Consider the following 23,006-nt stretch of genomic DNA (forward strand, 5'->3'; position numbering starts at 1 on the left):
GACGTTCTCCTACATAACTATAACATGGTTATCAATACTTTAAAAACTTAATACTGATAAAACATTATATAATCCATATTCAAATTTCCCAAATTTCTCAAGCATCCTTTATAGCTTTTTTCTCTCCTAAATCCAGAACCCAAATCAAGGCTCACATATTAACATTTGTCCCCTTTCCTGAGGTTCCTTATAAAAAAGTTCTCCATCTTTCTGTCTTTCTTGAAACCAAACTTTTGAGGAATAAGAGATTTGTTTCACAGTTTCTCAATTTGGATTTGTCTGATTGCTTCCTCAGGAGATTAGGGCCAAACATTTTTTACCTAAATAATAAGTAGGTAGAGAAAACGTTTAACTACAGATACAATGCATTTCACAGCTACAAGTCAATTCAGATTTTCTTTTTATGTCTTGGTGTTTTCTCTGTATTTACCTCCAATTTTCCTTTATAAAGCTGTTTACAATATCCTCTTTTTATCATCTGAAGGATATTAGTGATACCCCTTTTTCAAATCTGATAATGGTTATTTGTCAAGTTTCTTTTTTGTTCCCTGAACAACCTGTCTTTTACCAGTATTTTTAGCCTTTCAAAGAACTTCTGGCTTTGCTGATCCTTGCTACTATTATGCACATTTTTTCTATCCTTAATTTCTGTACTTATCTTCAAAATGTCTTTCTTCTTGTTTGTTGTTCTAACTTATTGAGAAATACAGTTGATCACTGAATTTCAGCTTCTTTTTAATACATCAATTGGGTGTAAGTTTCCCCTTCAGCACAACTTCAGCGGAGAATGATACACTGTTATGAAACAACTTAACCCAAAATTTTTAGCTGCACTGGACAACAATAAGTATTCATTATCCCATAGTCTCTATGGGCCGAGAATTCAACAGCAGCTTAGCTAGATAGGTCTGGCTCAGTGTCCCAAGGCTGCAAGATGCAGCCAAGATGTGGACCTGGGCCACAGTCACATAAAGGCTTAACTGGGAATACGGGGATCTGCTTCCAAAATGGCTTACTCACATGACCACAGCAGAAGACATCAGTTTCTACCATGAAGACCTTTCCACAGGGCAGTTTGAGTATGCAATCTACCTAACAATTGGCTTCCCTCAAGAGCAGTGATTAAAGAGAACAAGATAAAAACTATCTTATTATGGTGTAGCGTAACTTCAGAAACACTGAAAGTCACACTGTGCCATTTTCTCATTATCTTTTAAGTTCACCGGTCAACCCTATTCAGCAAGGAGACTACAGTGGCCTGAATGCCAGGAGGCAAGAATCACTGGGCACCACCTTCAAGGCTGACTCCCAAAGAGTACCTCCCTCAAGTTTTCATATGTAATGTTTTCATTTGTAAGGTTTTCATTATTAATCGGTTCAAAATATTCTTAAATGTCTATTGTGATTTTTTTTCCTTTGACGTATGGATTATTTAAAAGTATAGTTGACCCTTGAACAACGCAGGGGTTAAGGTATCAACCCCCTCCCAGGCAGCTGAAAATCCACATGTAACTTTTGACTCCCAAAAAACTTAACTACTAATAAAGTCTTACCAATTGCATGAACAGTCAATTAACACCTATTTTTGTATATGTTTTATGTAACGTATTCTAATAATAAAGTAAGCTAGAAAAAAGAAAACGTTATCAAGAAAATCATAAGGAAGAGAAAATATATTTACTATTAAGTAGAAGTGATCATCTTAAAGGTCTTCATCCTCATTGTCTTCATGTGGAATAGGCTGAAGAGGAGGAGGAGGAATAAGAGGAGTTGGTCTTGCCATCTCAGGGGTGACAGAGGTGGAAGAAAATCTATATATGTCGACCCATGCAATTCAAACCCATATTGTTCGAGGGTCAACTATACATAAAGTTTACAAAAAGTGAGGAGTATCTGTTATTAATTCTGGCTGTTAGTAATTTCTTGTTTAATTACATTGTTGTCAGAGAATACACTTAAAATTATTTCAGTTGAGACTTGCTTTAGCCCATTTAATGTATTTCAAGTAATATAATTACATTTATATTGACATTTACTATCCCAGTATCATCTTAGTACTGTTTTTTTCTCCTTTCTTGTTTCACTTTTTTTATTAGTACATATCTCCCCACCTCTATTAAGTCTAGTAATTATACAATCTCTTGCCATACTTTTGGCTGTTATTCTAGAGATTTCAAAATGCATCTTCATCTAAAGTCTAATGTAAATTTGTATTTTTTTATTTTCCACTTCTTGAACAATGCAAAGATCTTAGAATATGGAAGTTACCTCCTCCTGATATACACACTACACATTCTTTAATTCCATACGTATTTTGAAGCCCAGAATTCACTTATCGTATACAGCCAATGTTTATTTCCAGTTACCCACACATTCACTTTTTTTTTTTTCTTAACTCTTCATTGCTTCTTGCATCTCCAAGTTTCCACTTGGGATCACATCCTCGCCTAAAGAATATTATTTAGGGCTGGCGCGGTGGCTCATGCCTGTAATCCCAGCACTCTGGGAGGCCAAGGCAGGTGGATCACAAGATCAGGAGATACAGACCATCCTGGCTGACACAATGAAACCCTGTCTCTACTAAAAAATACAAAAAATTAGCCAGGCGTAGTGGCAGGTGCCTGTAGTCCCAGCTACTTTGGAGGCTAAGGCAGGAGAATGGCATGAACCTGGGAGGCAGAGCTTGCAGTGAGCCGAGATCACGCCACTGCACTCCAGCCTGGGCAACAGAGCGAGACTCCATCTCAAAAAAGAGAAAAAGAGTATTATTTAGAATTCCCTTTAATGTTGTTCCATTGCTAAGAAATTCTCAGCTTGTCTAAACATGCACTTAATATACTTTCATTCCTCAATGATGTATTTTAATAGGCTCAGAATTATTGACTGGCATTTTCTATTAGCAATTTAAAAATATTACTTGTCTATCAACTTCCCTTATTTCTATTAGAGAAGCTAGCAATCAGTCTTCTTACTACTCCTCTAATTTTCCCTAAGGCTGCAATGGTTACTCATTGTATTTGGTTCTATTTATTTTCTTCTGACCTCAATTCCACTTCACTAATTCTCTCTTCAGTTTCATCAGTTGTGTTCGGATGCTGTTAAAATCACCCACTGAGGTTGGGTGTTGTAGCTCACGCCTGTAATCCCAGCACTTTGGGAGGTCAAGGCAGGTGGATCACGAGGTCAGGAGATTGAGACCATCCTGGCTAACACGGTGAAACCTTGTCTCTACTAAAAATACAAAAAAATTAGCCAGGCATGGTGGCACGTGCCTGTAGTCCCGGCTACTCAGGAGGCTGAGGCAGAAGAAACACTTGAACCCATGAGGCAGAGGTTGCAGTGAGCTGAGATCGTGCCACTGCACTCCAGCCTGGGCAACAGAGTGAGACTTCATCTCAAAAAAAAAAAAAAAAAGTACTACTAACCAAGTAGATTGTTCAGATATATTCAGTAAGCAATAAACGCATGTGAGCCCCCACTACAAGAAGAATCATTTCAGGGAAGACTAGAACTCCACTTTCAAAGAATTTCAAGATGATTTTAAGACAGGCACCCTCTCAAAGTATAAATGTTCTTATTTGCTGCTATATTGTCAATACATTCATATCAAACTATAAAATGTTAACTGTGAAACCTAGCAAGAATTTGATTTTCAAACTATAAAATCTTCCAGAAAGCAATATACTTCTTAACTACATGTAGACAAACCAGAAGTCTTGCTTAAACTTCCAAAATAAAACACTATCTCAGCAAGGCACGGTGGCTCAGGCTTGTAATTCCAGCATTTGGGGAGGTGGAGGAAAAACGACTGCTTGATCCTAGGAATTCAAGAACAGCCTGGACACCATGGCTAGATTCCATCCCTATAAAAAATGTAAACAGCTGAGGTTGGTAGCACACACCTGTGGTCCTAGCTACTTGTGAGGTTGAGATGGGCAGACCTTGACCCCAGGCTGAGGTTACAATGAGCCAAGATCACACCACGGCACTCTGCCTGGGCCAAAAAAAACACGAAAAACAAAAACCACTATCTCAATTATAACTATCTTCATCCCATAATAGCTACTCACTCTCTTTTCTTTGAGAATATTAACTAGAAGAGAACAAAAGTCACCTTTTATCACAAAAGTTCACACCAAATCCATTTAAGTGACCACTAATATATAGCCTAGGTGAATGCGCATAAAAAAATTGAACCACCACCAGTTTTAACCAAATTCTAATGAGAGACACCAATGTGCCTTTAAAAGTCTTATAAATCAAAACAAAATAAAAGCCTTACAAATCATCTAACAATTTACTTCAGTGTAACCAAACATTAAGTTTCAAAAAATGATAGAAAAGCACTGAAACAGTGTAGTAGGGACAGGACTTGGCCCACCCCCACTAACATGTTTCTCCATACGTGACCACTGACCACCAGACATTTTAGCACCATCCCCACTGGCCCATACTCACTGACCAGACCTTGTAAGCTGTCTAAAAAAACTAAAACAAGCAGCATTCCTCCATGAATCCTACTCGGGAGAGTTAACTCTATTGCCCATATGTGCACAAGGCCAGGAGAAGGACCAATCCTAACCCTGAGCCTCACTGTAATACTAAAACCTTCACCCAGAGGGGCTTATCTCCCCCTCTCATCATGCGACATATGTGTTAGCATGCTTTAGTGCATCTGCACACCCTGCGCTCCACCCCACACATGTAATAATGTTCACCTACCTCATGAGTTTTGCACATCACCCTCCTTAAGACACGGCAAGGCATTCCCCTGGGGAGCCAGCCAGAGGACCCTTCTTCCTTCACTGTCTCACCTATTCCCAATGTTTCAGGCATAAGTCTCTTTTTTTTTTTTGAGACAGTCTCACTTTGTCACCCAGGCTGGAATGCACTGGTGCGATCATAGCTCACTACAGCCTCAACCTCCTGGCTTAAGCAATCCTCCCTCAACCTCAGGGTACTGAGACTACAGGCGTGTGCCCCCTTGCCAAACTATTTCTGGGGTTGGGGGTGGTGTCTCGCTATGTTGCCCAGGCCAGGTCTCAAACCTGTGAGCTCAAGTGATCCTCCCACCTCAGCCTCCCTAAAGTGCTGGGATTACAGGCATGTGCCACTGCCAGGCACAAGTCTTAATAAATCTTGTCTGGGAAGTCTGCCCAGCCTCCTATTAATTTCTGTTACACTGAGAGCCAAGAACCTTGCACTACTAAGAGCAACATACTCTGTCCCTAACAACTAATGGATGTAAGGCAACGATCATCAGTGAGGAATACAGAAAAACACTAGACATTTTGTGCCTTCTGATGGAAGAACTTACACCTCAATGTGATCAATTTTCTATCAGTGATGAAATTCTCATACCCCCACCCCAGACGTTTTGAATCAGAAACTTTGCGGGTAGTGCCTAACAATGTTTTCATCAAGCCCTCCAGGTGATTCTCATGCACATTAAAGAGAACCACTGCTCTAGATCCAATAACCAACTTAATAGAAATACAGAGGAACATATTAAACTACTCCAATAGGATACAATTGGCAACATCCAAACTGTGGGGAAACTACAGATAACCCAGGTCCTTCAACAAAGAAACTGCAAGATCATTTTTTTTAACTGCATAGGTAGGTGAAATTTATATTTTAAGTTTCTTTTAGTCTATAGCAACCAATTGTAACATGCAGGCTTTGTTTTGCTCCTGATTCAAACAACCTAAACAAAACACCACTTACGAGACAACTGGAAACTTGAACATCAATAAACAGTGTGATAATAGTGTTGTAGTTGTTTTAAAAAGGAATCTTTTCCTCCCATAACAGTTGCTATGAAAAAAGGGGGGGAGGGGAATCCTTATCTTTTAGAAACACAGAATGAAATATTTGCAGAAGAAATGATATAAAATCTAGGATTTGCTTTAGGTACAAGATGAAGCAGTTAGGAAAGAACTGGCCATGGGTTGACAGATACATAGGAGTTTATACTATTCTGTATAGGTTCAAAATTATCCTCTGCTTATCGTGGAAAAAAAAACTTTAAATATTTAGGCATATTAAATCAACCAAGCGGCTGGGCGCACTGGCTCCTGCCTGTCATCCCAGTATTTAGAGAGGCCGAGCCAGGCAGGTCACTTGAGGTCAGGAGTTTGAGACCAGCCTGCCCAACATGGTGAAACCCCGTCTCTACTAAAAATACAAACATTAGCCAGGCATGGTGGTAGACACCTGTAATCCCAGCTACTCGAGAGGCTGAGGCACAAGAATCGCTTGAACCCGGGAGGCAGAGGTTGCAGCGAGCTGAGATCACGCCACTGCACTCCAGCCTGGGCAACAGAGCAAGACTCAGTCAAAAAAAAAAAAAAAAAAAAACCACCTTAGCAAAATCCACAAGTTTTAAAGTTGAAAAACAATCTATCACCAGTTTGCAACTGACAGTCATCCAGTTCAACCATAAACCCCAAAATATCAATAAGCCTTCATGTAAATATGCATTAGATCTTCATTTCATCAGCCTTCCATGATTTGTGGAAGTATGAATTATCATTTCTTACTTAAAATATATAGTTACTAATACACATCTTACTACTTCTCAATTCTAAAGAAACTGTTTTAAAGAAAAAGGTGAAAATATATATAGGAATGTGCCCACTAAGCTAAAAGTTTACCTGTAAAGACGTAATTGATCCTGTATGTCCTTGGAGCACAGCAACCGGGGCACAAGTTCTCAAGCACCACACTCTAATAATTTTATCACAGCTCCCCGCGGCAATCATTGTATTCTCATAGTTTACTGCCATATCTGAAATTTCTGCAGAATGACCTCTTAATGTAGATAACAAGCGGCCATTATGTGTTGACCAAATCTTTACCAAACAATCGTCTGAACCCTAAGAAAAAAGATATCCAAAAATTAATGTTAGTACAGCAAATCTTTTAAATGATATTAAAAGAATACCTTTTATATGCCATCCAAATTAACTATCTTTAACTTCTCTCTTTCCAACTATAGAATACTTTGTTATTTATGTAATAAATTATGACTTACGGTCAGAACACTTATGGAATAACAGTATTTTTCTTTAAGGCAAAGAAAGTATACATAATAATACTGCCAAGTTATCATTTCTATGGGTCAGACTCCATTATCAATACTATTTTCCCCCAAGTTCTCTGCAAAGTAAGAAGTCCAACTCAAAGTTCATGGCTCTCTTATATCAACTAACAATGGTTAAATGTTAGTCTAGGCCGGGCGCAGTGGCTCACGCCTGTAATCTCAATCCTTTGGGAGGCCGAGGCAGGCAGATCACAAGGTCAGGAGATCAAGACCATCCTGGCTAATGCAGTGAAACTTTACCTCTACTAAAAAATACAAAAAATTAGCCGGGCGTGATGGCTGGCGCCTATAGTCCCAGCTACTCGGGAGGCTGAGGCAGGAGAATGGCATGAACCCAGGAGGCAGAGCTTGCAGTGAACCGAGACTGCGCCACTGCACTCCAGCCTGGGTGACAGAGCGAAACTCCGTCTCAAAAAAAGAAAAGTCTATTCACACCAAGCTAAATAATGTGATGAATGTTGTAACAGATCTATACTTCATAGTGAGAAACATGACTAAGTGGCAATCCCAAAAACAAACAAAAATGGTGGGAACAGCCTCCTCACAAACAACACAGTCTCAAGTTTACAGTACTAGCCAGCACCCATTTGTTCAAGAAACACTTGATTATCTACTCTTGAATTGTACACCTGCAAAATCAAAGTTAAACTTCTCACCTATCCTAATTTACCCTTAAAACATTAAAATGATAAATTCCAAATTTTTTCAGATAGGTTTTTAATACTTACTTTAACACTAATGGGTTATTTTATAATCAACCCATTTTCCTGAACCAATGGTTAATGTGAACACGAATCACTTGTAGAGGTCTGAGGAGCTTTTTATTTTGGGGGGTTTACAGTTAATACATATATTTAATTACAATGTAATCTAATTCAGTAAGTCTAGAATGTGCTAGAGGGAAAGTATTAGGTATGTCTATTTTTAAGCATCCTTAAATATCACATTTAAGAACCACTACTCTAAATCATTGTATCTCAAAACAGCACAGAGTCCTGACTATCTTCAGCTGATGCACTTATTAAAAATACGAATTCATGAGACCCACACCATACCTACTGAGTCAAAATCTCTGAGGATGGGAAACAGAAACTACATATTTTGTAAGATTTCCCAGATGATTCTGAAGCACACTGACGTACTCTAGATGACACCAAATCAAGTTTAAAACGTTAACTCACTGTAAAGATTCTATGTCCTGTCCTATCAAATGCTACACAGTAAACAGCAGACAGATGTCCGAGAATCCTTCTGTGCATTTTTATATGCTGATACATAGTTCCTGGAAATTCTGTACTAAAAGTGGAACACCCTGTGAGTTGTTTTCCTCGATGTATCTCCACTAGGAAATAAAAACAATGAAAATGGTTAAGGGAGAGCCAATATGGAAAAATCTAAGAAAAACTCGAGTAACAATTGCTAGAGGGTCACAAAAATCTATGTTCAAGAAACCCTAAGGACACAATTTCTTCCCAATTCTATTCTTCTATACTCACTAATACAGACTTCTTACTACAGTAAGATTCTCTTTTATTAACTTTATTTTTAGTAATTATTTTAACAATAATTTGATATTTGATACTTATTACTATCAAAACATTTCAACCAGTATTTCCTTTTAAATTTTAATACAGCATTTATAAAGGTTGTTGAGAAATGTAAAAAGAATTATTTCAGGCATCTCAAAGGCCAACCTTACTTACCAAGATTTGGTGGGGAACCATAATTCACTGGCATTTCAGGAGGTCTTCCTCTATGAAGAGCAGCAAAGGCAGAGCCCTTCCAAACTGTGTGCCTGCAGTCTTTAAAATGAATTTTAGATACACATAAAATCTTGAAAGTTAACCCCAAGAAAGATTTTATAGAATACTTACGTATATTGTAATAAACTGTTTATTCAACATTTTACCAACTAATATACTTTAACAGAAAAGCCCTGGAGGTTTATTAGACTATTTCTGAAGAAAAAGAAAATTAAGACATCTCAGATACAGCAGCAACAACAACTAACATTTGTGTAGCACTTTACAATTCACAAAGTGCTTTCAACATACATTAGCTCATTGAATCCTCACAACAACCCTGTGAGGTAGGTATTTTTGCCAATTTACAAGTGAGGTAACTGAGGCTCAAAGGTTCTAGGGCCTTTAAAGAGATCCACAGCAATGGTTGGTAAAGATGGACCAGAAAACCAGATCTTGACTCCAAGTCCCATTTCATGCCAAGTGTTTATTTTTCAATGTAGAATTATATCATACAATACTAAAGATAAAAGGTCTTACAACTGATCCAACTTTTCAAAAATGGAAGCTTTTATAAGGAAAAAGTTCTTTGATTTATATGAAAATTCATGACTTGTTCAGTTTTAAAATTAATTTGGCCAATACTGCCATGACGTTAGTCTCTCTCTTTAGGAAATACTGATAAATTACATAGCTTTCCCTTCATTTTAGGATCACAGAAAATCCTCTACTGAAGAGCACATATGTAGGATCTGTGACTCTGAACACTAATTCAAAGTCCATCCCTCCTTGACCTACCAGCAAATGCACTAAGAAAAAAAGTCTGCTCTCCTCTATAGGAGATAGCAGAACATAGGGTTTTAAGCAGTCACACTGTACCAGAAATTAGTTTCTTCATAACTCAGAGAAGAAAGGGAAGGCATCGTACTAAACCTCTACTGAGCCTCGGGTGCCCCAAACTAACAGGCATATTGCATTTTACATGAATGGATTCATTTCCACTATCATGACCAAAGAGCAGTTACAAGGCATCCTCTTGGGGTACCAGTACAAAACAAATAGAGAATATGCCCTACCTAGGGCAGCTTACTGAAGACTCTTCTAAGGTCTGGCCAGTTCTAAATCACTGCTCATCACAAAACAATGACATGGAGCTTGACACAAGTAAAGAAAACAAAGGAAAACAGGCTACTAATTAACTACCATATAACCAGCTAATTACAAAGTGAATAGGGACACAGAAGAGGAAGAATATAAACAGTTTCCTGATTAGTGCCACAGGGTGATGGCTAAGAGCACTAAGAAACAACTAAACCTAACAAACCAGTCTGGCACGGAACTAAGAGAGAAGGGTGTTCTTTCTCAGTTAAGCTTTATACTTGTGGTGCATCTAAGAGATAGCATCACATCAGCAACAGCTCGTAATAAAAAATAATCATGGGATGAATTTGATGTATACTCAGGATCAGAAGAACCAACAATCTTTGCCCATTAGCAGTTTAGCCACATGTACACATAGATTATATCACATACATATACTTAGTCTGAGTCATATATACCAAGCTAACAGAAAAAGAATAGCAATTTCAAACATTTTGCTAGCACATAACTTTGCAAAAAAATTAAATTAGTAAAAAAAGAACCATGCAATTTTACATTTTTGGTGCTTGTTTTCAAGCTGCTACCAAATTTAGAAAATCACTTCCCTTTATAACAAAGGGCTTTCAGAAGCTAAATATCAAATGAAATACTTCTAGCATTTAAAGAGTTTATTAGACACATACAGTTACATTCAATGAAGTTATGAGTGAGCTACAAAATGGAAAATTAAGAACTCACACTGATAAAACCTCAAACAACATCTCAGAATAAATTCAAGCTTTTTAGCTTAACATCTATATCTTTATCAACTTTTTAATGCAGAAGGACCCATTAAACACTTATGTAATAAAATTCAATGTTCTATGCTAAACGCAGAGAATTGTATAGTCCACAGCATGATTTATAGTTACATTATCACCTTTCTTCCACAACGCTTACATTACTTCACAATTATAATCATTATTAGGCTATTAATACAAAGCAGAACACTTCTTCAAATTAAGGTACCTTTTGCTGTACGTAGCAAAGACTGCCTTCCTGCACCAAGTAAAGAAGTGACTCTTGAAATACTGGGCGGAATTTCTTTATCCAACATAGGACCGATGCGTTGGCAGATTTGCAACAGATGATCAGGAGCCACATGCTTATTGGACAAGACCTAGATGGAGAGCAAGTTTTAATGACAACAGTTTAATAATATCAAAAACTACTAAATACTTAGGGATAAGTCTGGCAAAATGTGAAAAGCATACACTGAAAACTGTAAAACATGCTGAGAGAAATTAAAGATGACTTAAACAAGCAGTAAGCTGATCTACAGATTTGATCTACAGATTCAAACCTATAACACTCAAAACTTCAGGGTTTTTTTTGTAGAAATTGGCAATTTTGTTCTAAAATTTATATGCAAATGACCTGGCAAAGCACCTTTGAAAAAGAACAAAGTTGCAGAGCTAACAAAACCTAATTTCAAGACTTGAAATCAAGACTTTACTCAAAATTGCGCTAACGAGGCCGGGCACGGTGACTCACACCTGTAATCTCAGCACTTCGGAAGGCCAAGGCAGGTGGATCACTTGAGGTCAGGAGTTCGAGACCAGCCTGACCAACATGGTGAAACCCCATCTCTACTAAAAATACAAAATTAGCCAGGCATGGTGGTGCACGCCTGTATTCCCAGCTACTTGGGAGGCTGAGGCAGGAGAATCACTTGAACCCAGGAGGTGGAGGGTGCAGTGAGTCAGGATCATGCCATTGCACTCTAGCCTGGGCAACAACAATGAAACTCCGTATAAAAAAAAAAAAAAAAAAATTATGCTAACTGGCCTGTAAGTGAAGCACACATCTTTGAGAGAGATGTTAAGATATCAAAGATCATACAACACATCAATTAGTATCTAAATCATGGATAAGGGGTTCTCAACAATACACTAGGCAGTAAAAAAACATTAATTCTTTCAGTAAGTATGGACAGCCAACTACGTGCCAGGAACCAAAAGTAGATATACCTATGGATAACTATAGACAATTATATGTCTCTCATAATTTTAAATGAAAAATAATCATTTATTTACTCCAATGTAAAAGATAAAAGATATCGCTCTCATCTCTACAATGAGAACAAGCTGGATAAACTTTTAAAAATGTACAAACCCATCATAGCTGAAAAAACAAAGGAAAGTCTATATTAACTAATCCCAGAAAGTACAAGCTTTTCTGGGAACAGAAAAGGGACTCAGGCCAGGCGTGGTGGCTCACGCTTGTAATCCCAACACTTTGGGAGGCCGAGGCTGGTGGATCACTGGAGGTCAAGAGTTCAAGACCAGCCTGGCAGAAATGGTGAAACTCCATCCCTACTAAAAAGAAAAAATACAAAAAGTAGCTGGGTGTGGTGGTGGGCGCCTGTAATCCCAGCTACTTAGCAGGCTGAAGTATGAAATCACTTGAACCTGGGAGGCAGAGGTTGCAGTGAGCCAAGATCATGCCATAGCACTCACAGCCATCTTAATGTAAGGCAAAGTAGATAGGAAGGCAAGAAGATTATGATGAATAAAGTATTTTCTAATATTTAATGTCAATTCAATAGGAAAACAAAAGTCCTAAATTTGAATGTACCTAATAGCAGTTTCAAAAAGGACAAAAAGAGAGATAAATCCAGAATCATATTTGGAGTTCTTGTTTTTCATTTTGTTTTGAGCTATCTTGCTCTGTCACCCAGGCTGGAGGGCAGTGGTGCAATCTCCGCCCACTGTAACCTCCGCCTCCCGGGTTCGAGCAATTCTTCTGCCTCAGCCTCCCAAGTAGCTGGGACTACAGGCATGTACCACCATGCCTGGTTAATTTTTGTATTTTTAGTAGAGACGGGGTTTCACCAGGTTGGTCAGGCTGGTCTTGAACTCCTGACCTCCAGTGATCTGCCTGCCTTGGCCTCCCAAAGTGCTGGGATTAAAGGCGTGAGCCACCACATCCTGCTATAGTTGGAGATTTTAACAAATCTTTCTCAGGAATCAATACAGTAAGCTAGCAAAAATTCGTAAGGAGACACATGATCCAAAAATACACGAATCACTCAACTTTTATCCCTTAGATACAAATAACTTGTTGTTGGGTGAGCCTATGGAAACTAGTAACTACTGTCTTTTAAGGTAGCACATTCAGCCAGGCACAATAGTTCACACCTGTAATCCCAGCACTTTGGGAGGCCAAGGTGGGCGGATCACCTGAGGTCAGGAGTTTGAGACACCAGCCTGACCAATATGGTGAAACCCCATCTCTACTAAAAATACAAAAATTAGGCCTGGTGCGGTGGCTCACACCTGTCATCCCAGGACTTTGGGAGGCTGAGGTGGGTGGATCACAAGGTCAAGAGATCAAGACCACACTGGCCAACATGGTGAAACCCTGTATCTACTAAAAATACAAAAATTAGCTGGGCGTGGTGGCATGTGCCTGTAGTCCCAGCTACTCAGGAGGCTGAGGCAGGAGAATCGCTTGAACCCAGGAGGCGGAGGTTGCAGTGAGCCAAGATTGTGCCACTACACTACAGCCTGGCGACAGAGCAAGACTCCATCTAAAAACATAAAAAATAATTTTTTTTTTAATACAAAAATTAGCTGAGCATAATCGCATGCACCTGTAGGCCCAGCTACTCAGGAGGCTGAGACAGGAGAACTGCCCCAGGAGGCAGGGGTTGCAGTGAGCCCGGTGGCACCATTTCACTCCAGCCTGGGCGACAGCGCAAGACTCTGTCTAGAAAAGAAAAAAAAAAAAAAAACCTTAATCTGGGTGTGGCTATGCACTCCTGTAGTCCCAGCTACTTGTGACACTGAGGCAGGAGGATCACCTGTGCCTCAGGAGTTTGAGGTTGCAGTGAGCCATTCGTTACCGTGCCACTGCAGTCCAGCCTGGGCAACGAGAGACCAGAACTCAAAAAAAAAAAAAAAAAAAGGCCGGGCGCGGTGGCTCAAGCCTGTAATCCCAGCACTTTGGGAGGCCGAGACAGGCGTATCACAAGGTCAGGAGATCGAGACCATCCTGGCTAACACAGTGAAACCCCGTCTCTACTAAAAATACAAAAACTAGCCGGGCGAGGTGGCGGGCTCCTGTAGTCCCAGCTACTCAGGAGGCTGAGGCAGGAGAATGGCGTAAACCCAGGAGGCAGAGCTTGCAGTGAGCTGAGATCCGGCCACTGCACTCCAGTCCGGGCGACAGAGCGAGACTCCACCTCAAAAAAAAAAAAAAAAAAAGAATTGAGACTAGTTACCTTTAAATTCTTTTTTCTTTTTTTCTTTTGAGACAGAGTCTCATTCTGTCTCCAGGCTGGAGTGCAGTGGCACAATCTTGGCTCACTGCAACCTCCACCTCCTGGGTTCAAGTGATTCTCCTGCCTAATCCCATTATTATTTAGTTTTCACAGTGGAACTCTAAAGACCCTTCATCCTGAGGGTAGCTAATTTCTTTCCTCTACGCATTCTGTATTGTGATTGACTACAGAGATCTATCTTTCTATAGGTATTTCATTTGTAACTTGGGGACACTTGATGATGGCAGTGTGACTGAGCAGATACAGTCTAGCAATAAAGCAGTGCAGGCAGAGACTAGAAACTTGGGACCTGGACAAGGAGGCTCACACCTGTAAACCAAGGTTTTATAAAATTTTTTTCCACAGATGAGGTATTGCTTATGTTGCCCAGGCTGCTCTCAAACCCCTGGCACCAAGTGATCCTCCCACCTCAGACCCTCAAGTCTCTGTATAGACTTAGTCACCCCACTTGGCTTCAATTCTTATATGAAGCAAAAGTAGGCCTGGCAAGGTGACTCATGCCTGTAATCCCAGCACTTTGGGAGGTCAAGGCAGGTGATCACTGAAAGTCACGAGTTCAAGACTAGCTGGGCCAACATGGTGAAACCCCGTCTCTACTAAAAATACAAAAAGTAGCCAGGCATAGAGGTACATGTCTGTAATCCCAGCTACTCAGGAGGCTGAGGCAGGAGAACTGCATGAACCTGGGAGGTAGAGGTTGCAGTGAGCCAAGATCATACCACTGCACTCCAGCTTGGGCAAGAGAGTGACACCCTGTCTCAAAAAAAAAAAAAAAGAAGCAAAAGTACCAAAAATACTCTTGCCCCCAAATACAGGTTGGAGTTAACAGCATGGTCACAAGTTTAAGATAAATTGTGGCTTTATAAACACTAGTACTAGAATCATCTAAAAAGCTTTTAAAAATACTGATGTCCAGTCCCACCACAAAAATTCTGATTTAACTGGTTTGGGGCATACTCTGGGCAACCAGATTTTATAAAGCTCCCCAGATGATTCTAATCCGAAGATGAAAACCACTGAGAAAAAGGAACAAGTTAACATCATGAGGAACAATGAGACAAACACAGAAAATTGAGAATGTAAAACATTCTACAGGATAAATGATTCGGTCTCCAGTAAACCAATGACACAGAAACAAGACTATTCAAGATAAGAAGAGATTGAAGATTATCAGGGCAGGGGCCGGGTGCGGTGAATCACGCCTATAATCCCAGCACTTTGGGAGGCTGAGGTGGGCAGGTCACAAGGTCAAGAGATGGAGACCATCCTGGCCCACACGGTGAAACCCCCCATCTCTACTAAAAATACAAAACTTAGCTGGGTGTGGTGGTGCGTGCCTATAGTCCCAGCTACTTGGGAGGCTGAGGCAGGAGAATCGTTTGAACCTGGGAGGCGGAGGTTGCAGTGAGTTAAGATCACACCACTGCACTCCAGCCTGGCGATAAAGTGAGACTCCATCTCAAAAAAACAAAACAAAAATCAGGGCAGGTGTGGTGGCTCACACCTGTAATTCCAACTTTGGCAGGAGCATTTGAGACCAGCCTGGACAACATAGTGAGTCCTCTTCTCTAGGAAAAAATTTGAAAAAAAAAAAAAACTTAAGCCAGGTGTGGTGGCACATGCCTGTGGTCCCAGCTACTCAGGAGGCAGTGGGCTGAGGTGGGAAGATTGCTTGAGCCTGGGAATGGAGGTTTCAGTGAGCTGTGATCATACCACTGCACCCCAACCCAGGTAACAGAGTGAGACCCAGTGTGGGGCGGGGAGAGAAATCAATCAATGCATGTATGGACCTTGTCTGAAGACCAAATCAAACTAATTGTAAAAAGACACCTAGGGAACAAAAAGAAAATCTGGATATGGACTCTGTGATATTGGCACTTGATGGTATAATAAGGAGTCCTTATTTTTTAGAGATGAACTCCCACAAATTTAGAGATGAAATGTAATGTCTGGAATTTGCCTTAAAACATTTCAACACATTAACCAATGAAATGAACGGCTTTATGGCATTTGCTTAAAAACAAGGGAGCAGGCAATATGCAACATTCTCTCATAATCACTGAAGTCGGAAAACAGGCACCTAATGGGTGGGTCTTTATTCTATTGCTTTTGTTTGAAGATTTTCATTGATAGTTTATTAAAACATATGTATACCTCAAACAGAAACCAAAGTAAATACAGCAAGTTAGTAATGTTCAAAATTCAAATTTGTTGGCCAGGCGCAGTGGCTCATGCCTGTAATCCCAGCACTTTGGGACGCAGAGGCTGGCAGACCACCTGAAGTCAGGAGTTCAAGACCAGCCTGGCGACATGGTGAAATCCCTTCTCTACTAAAAATACAAAAATTAGCCAGGTGCCTGTAATCCCAGCTACTCAGGAGGCTGAGGCAGAAGGATCACTTGAACCCAGAAGGCAGGGGTTACAGTGAGCCAAGGTTGCTCCTCAAACCAGACTGTCTAAAAAAAAATAATAATAGGCCGGGCGCGGTGGCTCAAGCCTGTAATCCCAGCACTTTGGGAGGCCGAGACGGGCGGATCACGAGGTCAGGAGATCGAGACCATCCTGGCTAACACGGTGAAACCCCGTCTCTACTAAAAAATACAAAAAGCTAGCCGGGCGAGGTGGCGGGTGCCTGTAGTCCCAGCTACTCAGGAGGCTGAGGCAGGAGAATGGCGTAAACCCAGGAGGCGGAGCTTGCAGTGAGCGGAGATCCGGCCACTGCACTCCAGCCCGGGCGACAGAGCGAGACTCCGTCTCAAAAAAAAAAAAAATACACACACAAAAAAATTGTAATAATTCAAATTTGTTGCTGGTATAGAGGGGTGCATTATATTATTCTCATTTGTGTACATTGAAATAACTTTTTTTGTTGTTGCTTTTGTTTTCAGACAGGGTCTGGCTCACCTAGGCTGGAGCACAGTGGCTTGAACAGAGCTCACTGCATCCTTGACCTCACTTCAGGCAGGTCTGGAACTCCTGGCCTCAAGCGTCCCACCAAAGTGCTGGAATTACAGGTGCAAGCACCACAGCTGGCCTGGAATACTTCTTAATAAGATATTTCTAAAAGACTTTGAAAGTTTAGAAGGTATACACATACCATTAACAAAAGAATAATTCTCTACACAGGAGGTTCATCATCATTCGGTCCTGGGGGACTGGAGGGCAGAGAGGAAGGTAAAAAGAAAGGATACCCACCAGACAGACCAAATCAGGGAGGCAGTAAGAGATGCCATATGTCACAGCCAAATCACAGCCATATGATCACAGAATTTAAATGACTTTAAACAATAGTAAGTAGGGTTTTAAGCAATTCTAGCAACAAAAGCCAAAAATCTTCCATAAATTTTTTAGGGTTTTTTTTTTTTTGGCTTCTTTTAAGAAACTAGGCCTTGCTCCGTCTCCCAGGCTGGAGTGCAGCGGCAGGAGGATAGTTCAATGCAGCCTCAAACTCGCAGAGTCAAGCGATCCTTCCGCCTCAGCCTCCGAAATAGCTGGGACTCACAGGCACGCACCACCACATCCGCCTAATTTTTCTGTTACTTATTTTTTGTGGAGACAGAGTTGGTCTGGAACTCCTGGCCTCAAGTGCTCCTCCCACCTCAGCCTCCTAATGTGCTGGGATTGCAGCTATGAGCCACTGCACCCAGCCCCTATAAATGTATTTTAAAAGTAACTTTTCCAGTAGTTACAGCACTACATTTGTTTCAAGTTATTTTCTCTCAGGTAGCACGACTACAGCATCATAACCAACAGTGCTTTTCCGCTTCACCGATAAGGCTGTATTATCCGTGGAGAAAACTAAAAGAGGGCGTCCTTTAAATGTTTCCTCAACGTTTACAAAAAAACTATCTCAAAATGTCTAACTCAAGAAAACAAATTGCCATCATCAGAATTTTTATAACTCATTCTCTTGAAAACATCCACTTTTAAGTGTTGACTTCAAAATCTAAGAAGGCAAATATTAAAATTACTGGCTACTTGCACCAGGCTTCAAGTTTTAACTGCTCACGGAAATAACATATCCTCTGGTTTCTTTTATTGTCTCTAATTCAAAACCGGTAATCTTCTAAAACTGTTTCTTCTTCTTTTCACTTGCTACCATACTCTACCGCTTAAGGGTTACAGGTCTTCAAACTGTGGTAAAAGATCACTCAGAAGCTCTTTTTCCTCTCACTTGTTTTCCTTATACAAGATGCTGAACATGGCCTGGCAATCAACGAATTTCCTTTGTCCTAATAACGAAATGGCAAAAATACATTCCTGAAAAATGTCTCCAGTAAAAACAAACGAATCCCTGCAACTGCTGTTAACTACAGATAAAAGCAAGTTATATACAGAAATTAACCAGGTTCACAAAAGAAATGAGACTGTAATGCACGATTAACCGAGCTCAAAAAAAATGTGTCTGTCTAAAGCACTTTATTATCTACAGCAAGATCAATGTGAAACTCATCAGTCAACTTTCTAAGGCGTTCAACAAATATTGCACAGGAGAAAAGAGCACAAGTATTACAGTAGCATATTCACACAGCTGCAAGATTTTTATGACGCTGCTGCGGCCAAAACAAAAAATAAAAAGCTGAACACAAGAACATTTCTCCACCTTCAGAGACCAGTGATTCTATTCCTAAGGAACAAGTGGGGGACAGACCCGGGCGGGGCAAGACAGGAGAGGCCAATCAGAGCGCGAGTTACAAGCGCGGTGGAGGTGGGGGGAGCGGATGAAACCGCTCCGTTGAATGGCTGGCTGCGCACGCCACACCCCGCAGAGGCGGCCGCACCTGGAGCCCCACCCCTGCCGCAGGACCTCCGCGAGTCGCCCCCACCGCTCCGCCCCGCGCCGCCCCCCATGACTGTTTCCTGCCAAAACAAACCTGGCCGCCTCAAAAACAAAACAGAATATTCAGCGGGGAAGGCAGCTGTCCTGGGGCCGCCCTCCAGTGCGGTTCACACTTTGCACCCCACAGGCCGGGGTCCCCGCGAGGGGAAGGGGCAGGGGCGGGGGCGGTGCACGGAGAAACCGGGGAGCAAACGTGCCCAATGCTCACCAACTCCTCGTAGCTCCTGTTGTGCTCGTTGCCCTCCCAGTCCAACCTCTTCGGTAACAACTGGAAAGACACGAAATGCACACGAGTGACCACCGCTCCGGCGCGGGGCGGGCGGGGGGCGGGGGGCGGGCGGGGGGCGCGGGCGAGCATCCCTCAGGGCAAGGTCGGGAGGAGGGACGCGAGGGAGCGCGGGGACGGGCGCGCGGGGACGGGCGGGCACAGACCTGGTACTGCTCCAGCTCCTGCACCAGCACCTGCGGCCGAGAGACGCGCGGTCAGGGGTGGGGCCGGGCCCGGGGCGCGTCCCCTTCACCCCCGCCCTCCACCCGCGACCCCCGGCGGCGGGGACACCGGGGACGCCAAGTCCGCAGCCGCCCGCGGGCCCGCACTCACCTGGGCCGCTCTCCGACATGGGCCCGCCGATAAGTACCGGGCGATGAGGAAGTACAGCTCTGCGGGAAGACAGGGAGTTGGGTCAAGCCGGGCAGGGAGGGGACGGGGACCAGGACCGGGACCGGGGCCGGGGGAGCCAGGGAAGCCGAAGCAGCTGGGAGCGCCAGGACGGGGGTGGCACGGCCTCGCGTCTTACCCGACTCGATAAGAGGCACCGGGCGTCGGGCGGACGAGGGCTCCGCCATGGCCGGACACGGGGCAGGAGGCGGGAGCGAGCGAGCGAGCGGAGCGTGTAGGCCGCGCCGAGGCCTGACCGGGCTGGCGTCCCCTCTCCTCAGGCGCGCGCCGCCGCCGCTGCCGCCGCCGCTGCCGCCGCCATGCCGTGCGCGCCGCCTGGTCCGACGCCTCCGCGGGGGAGGAAGTAGTACCTCACAGGAGACGGAAAGTAGTCCCTCCGTGGGGGGCGGGGGCCTCGGCGCCAAGGGGGGACTGGAGCTCGCATCCCGCCCGGGAAGGCGAGCCTCGTTCCGCTGTCTGTCTCCGGGGACTCGATGAGGAGAAAGTGACGCGGGGGCAAAGACCTGGGCGCCCAGGGTAGCGGCCGCGAGTGGGGGAGGGGAGGGCGCGTGGCTCGGATCCCTGCGCGTGATGAGGCGGCCCCCAGGCTTTGTGAGGCGGCAGCGCGACGCCGGGCGGTCCAGCAGCGTGCGGGTGCCGGGGGCGGAAGCGCGGCCGCAGGAGGGGGCGAGTCACCGCCGCCCCCCGCGGGACCTGGGTCCTCTACGCAGGACCGCAAGGGCCCGGAGCCGCGGGTTCGGCAGGGTTGCCCGCTCCGGGTCGCTCGGAAGGGTGATTTCACGAACCAGTCGTCTGGGGCCAACGCGTAATGCTCCCCACGATAGACCCCTCGCTTCGAGGACGCGAAAGCTTTGAAAGTGAGGATTGGCTCGCCGCGCCTCTCGCAGAGGGGAACGCCGCCCGGACCCGCGCTCCTGGGGTGGGGGCGTCGGCTACCGGCGTTGCCGGAGCGCCTGCGGCGCTGAAGGCCGCCGAGACCCAGCCGCAGCCCCCAGAAGCCAGCAGCCCGGTAGAAAATTACATAAAATGCAGCGCTTCGCCGAGGGGGTGCGAGTCGGGGGAGCAGCGCGCAGCTGCGGCTGACAGCTCGGCCGGATCCGTCCAAGCATGGACAGGAAAACGGGATTGAGGGGAGAAGGCGGTGCAGACGGGCCGCAGACCCTCCCTGAGAAGAGAAGCCGGAAACTCGGGAGCCATGTGTAGTTAGAATCCTCTTGGAAGACTAGTAGGATGTGAGGTTGGAGAGGTGGACGAGGACCAGAGAATTCCCTTGTCTTGCCAGGCTTCTGACCTAACTGTATGAGTTTCCTCAGTGCATCCAGCCTGCCCTGCTCTGACCCCTAAAGTACAGCGGTAACCCTAAATGGTGTCCCTGCCTTCCTGGAGTGCGCCTTAACGTTCTGATTCTTCCTCATGGCAATAACCCACACACCACATAGAGGTTAGATGTGGTTCAGGTCAGACTCTAGGGCAGGACTCACTGCCTGCACCTTGTCTTGGCTCCACCAGCTTGACCTAGAGCAAGTCACAACCTGTGGGTCTCAGTTTTCCTTACCAGTAAACCGTAGATAATTCCTCACTAGTAAACAGACAATATTTGTGCCTGCCTCACAAAGTTGTGAGGATTTAATGAATTAATGTGTTCCTGGCATATAGTAAGCACCGTGTACAAGTTGGCTTTTTTTTTTTATTTTCTTGAGACAGGGTCTTGCTCTGTTGCCCAGGCTGGAGTGCAGTGACACGATCTCACCTCACTGCAACCTCTGCCTCCCGGGTTCTAGCGATTCTCATGCCTTAGCTTCCCGAGTAGCTGGAATTGCAGGCACGTGCCACCACGTCCGACTAATTTTTATGTTTTTAGTAGAGATGGGGGTTTCACCGTGTTGGCCAGCCTGGTCTTGAACTCCTGGCCTCAGGTTATCCACCCGCCTTGGTCTGCCGAAGTGCTGGGGATTACAGGCGTGAGCCAACGCGCCTGGCCAAAAGCTTTTATGTGTATTTATAAATAGATACCGGTATCTGTGAGGCTGTCCAGGCATGGTGGCACATGCCTGTAATCCCAGCACTTTGGGAGGCCAAGGCGGGCGGATCGTGAGGTCAGGAAATCAAGACCATCCTGGCCAACATGGTGAAACCCCGTCTCTACTGAAAATACAAAAGGTTAGCCAGGTGCGGCAGTGCACACCTGTAGTCCAAGCTGCTTGAGAGGCTGACGCAGAAGAATTGCTTGAACCCCGGAGGCGGAGGCTGCAGTGAGCCCAGATCGTGCCACTGCACTCCAGCCTGGGCAACAGAGCGAGACTCTGTCTCCAAAAAAAAAGATATCAGTGAGGTAACAATCTAAACATGTTTGAGCTAGTGCATCAGTAAGTTAACTCCTTACATCTGTTAATTCAGCAAGCACTAACAAGTGATGGTGATTTAAAAAAAAGCGGGGGGGAGTGAGCCACAGCTTTGCCATCGAAGACTTCAGCGTCTCTTAGGGGAAACAGATGTAAGCAAATAATGACACGATTTAGGGCAGAGATAGGAGGATCAACTTGCCTCTGCGTGGGGGAAATGTTAGGGAAGTTCGGGTTATCCAGGCTACGATGTGTGTAAAACGATTTCAGACATAGAAACAACAGAAGGCCAAGACATGAATGTAATTTCTAGTTTAAGGAATCCGAAGTTTAGTGTGACTACTTGGGGTGACTTTGGAGAGGATGGGACCATGATGTCAGAAGCTGAAATTGGTAGCAGTTGAAGGATTCTAAGCCAGGAAGGAATCATTTTCTATTTTAGGATGGATTTGAGAAAGTTAAGACCAAGAGGCACTTAACAGACCCCTGAAATAGAAAAGATATATGAGGGCATTGGTTGTAAGGATAGTGAAGAGACAAGTTCAGAAATATGTAGGACATTAAGTCTGCAAGATGAAGTTGGGATGAAATAAAAAAGAATCACAAAAATCTCATTTGGGGCTTGCCAAGGTTGTGCCAACAAATAAGGTAGGGCATACAGGCTGGTAGCTAGATTGTTAACTTGAGGAACTGCTTGCAACAACTTGATTATTCGAAGTTACAGTGCATAGATGACTATGGTACAGTGTGATCTGATGCTGCAAGATTACCAATGTTACCAAATGACAAAGACATCAGGGGAGAATGTAAACTTTCAATGATTGACCAAGGAGTTGTGCATTTCATTTGTAACAAGGGCATAAGATAAAAACC

General features: G+C 43.6%; 2 protein-coding genes across 4 annotated transcripts in view; both read right to left on the reverse strand.

The window, feature by feature from the left end:
• BRWD1 (bromodomain and WD repeat domain containing 1) overlaps nt 1-20,257 on the reverse strand; it is a 129,604-nt gene extending 109,347 nt beyond the window's left edge. The window contains exons 1-8 of one of the 3 annotated variants that reach the window (XM_030913941.1): nt 19,910-20,257; nt 19,714-19,772; nt 19,545-19,574; nt 19,321-19,380; nt 10,957-11,107; nt 8,809-8,907; nt 8,287-8,447; nt 6,657-6,878 (exon numbers count right to left, since the gene is read on the reverse strand). In XM_030913941.1, coding sequence (XP_030769801.1) covers nt 6,657-6,878; nt 8,287-8,447; nt 8,809-8,907; nt 10,957-11,107; nt 19,321-19,380; nt 19,545-19,574; nt 19,714-19,772; nt 19,910-19,958 — 831 coding nt within the window. In that variant the 5' untranslated portion in view covers nt 19,959-20,257. Of the gene's footprint in view, nt 1-6,656; nt 6,879-8,286; nt 8,448-8,808; nt 8,908-10,956; nt 11,108-12,564; nt 12,660-17,176; nt 17,233-19,320; nt 19,381-19,544; nt 19,575-19,713; nt 19,773-19,909 lie in introns of those variants that run through there. The other 2 variants (XM_030913942.1, XM_030913943.1) reach the window with 2 other exon arrangements.
• A 205-nt stretch (nt 20,258-20,462) lies between these two features.
• LOC104666602 (putative uncharacterized protein encoded by BRWD1-AS2) lies at nt 20,463-21,444 on the reverse strand. Its single transcript, XM_010368707.2, is given in 1 exon segment — nt 20,463-21,444. A coding segment is annotated over 1 exon segment (438 nt). The 5' UTR covers nt 20,901-21,444.
• Nucleotides 21,445-23,006: the final 1,562 nt, after the last annotated feature.

The sequence above is a fragment of the Rhinopithecus roxellana genome, chromosome 13 (genome assembly GCF_007565055.1).
Source record: "Rhinopithecus roxellana isolate Shanxi Qingling chromosome 13, ASM756505v1, whole genome shotgun sequence".
Taxonomy (NCBI): domain Eukaryota; kingdom Metazoa; phylum Chordata; class Mammalia; order Primates; family Cercopithecidae; genus Rhinopithecus; species Rhinopithecus roxellana.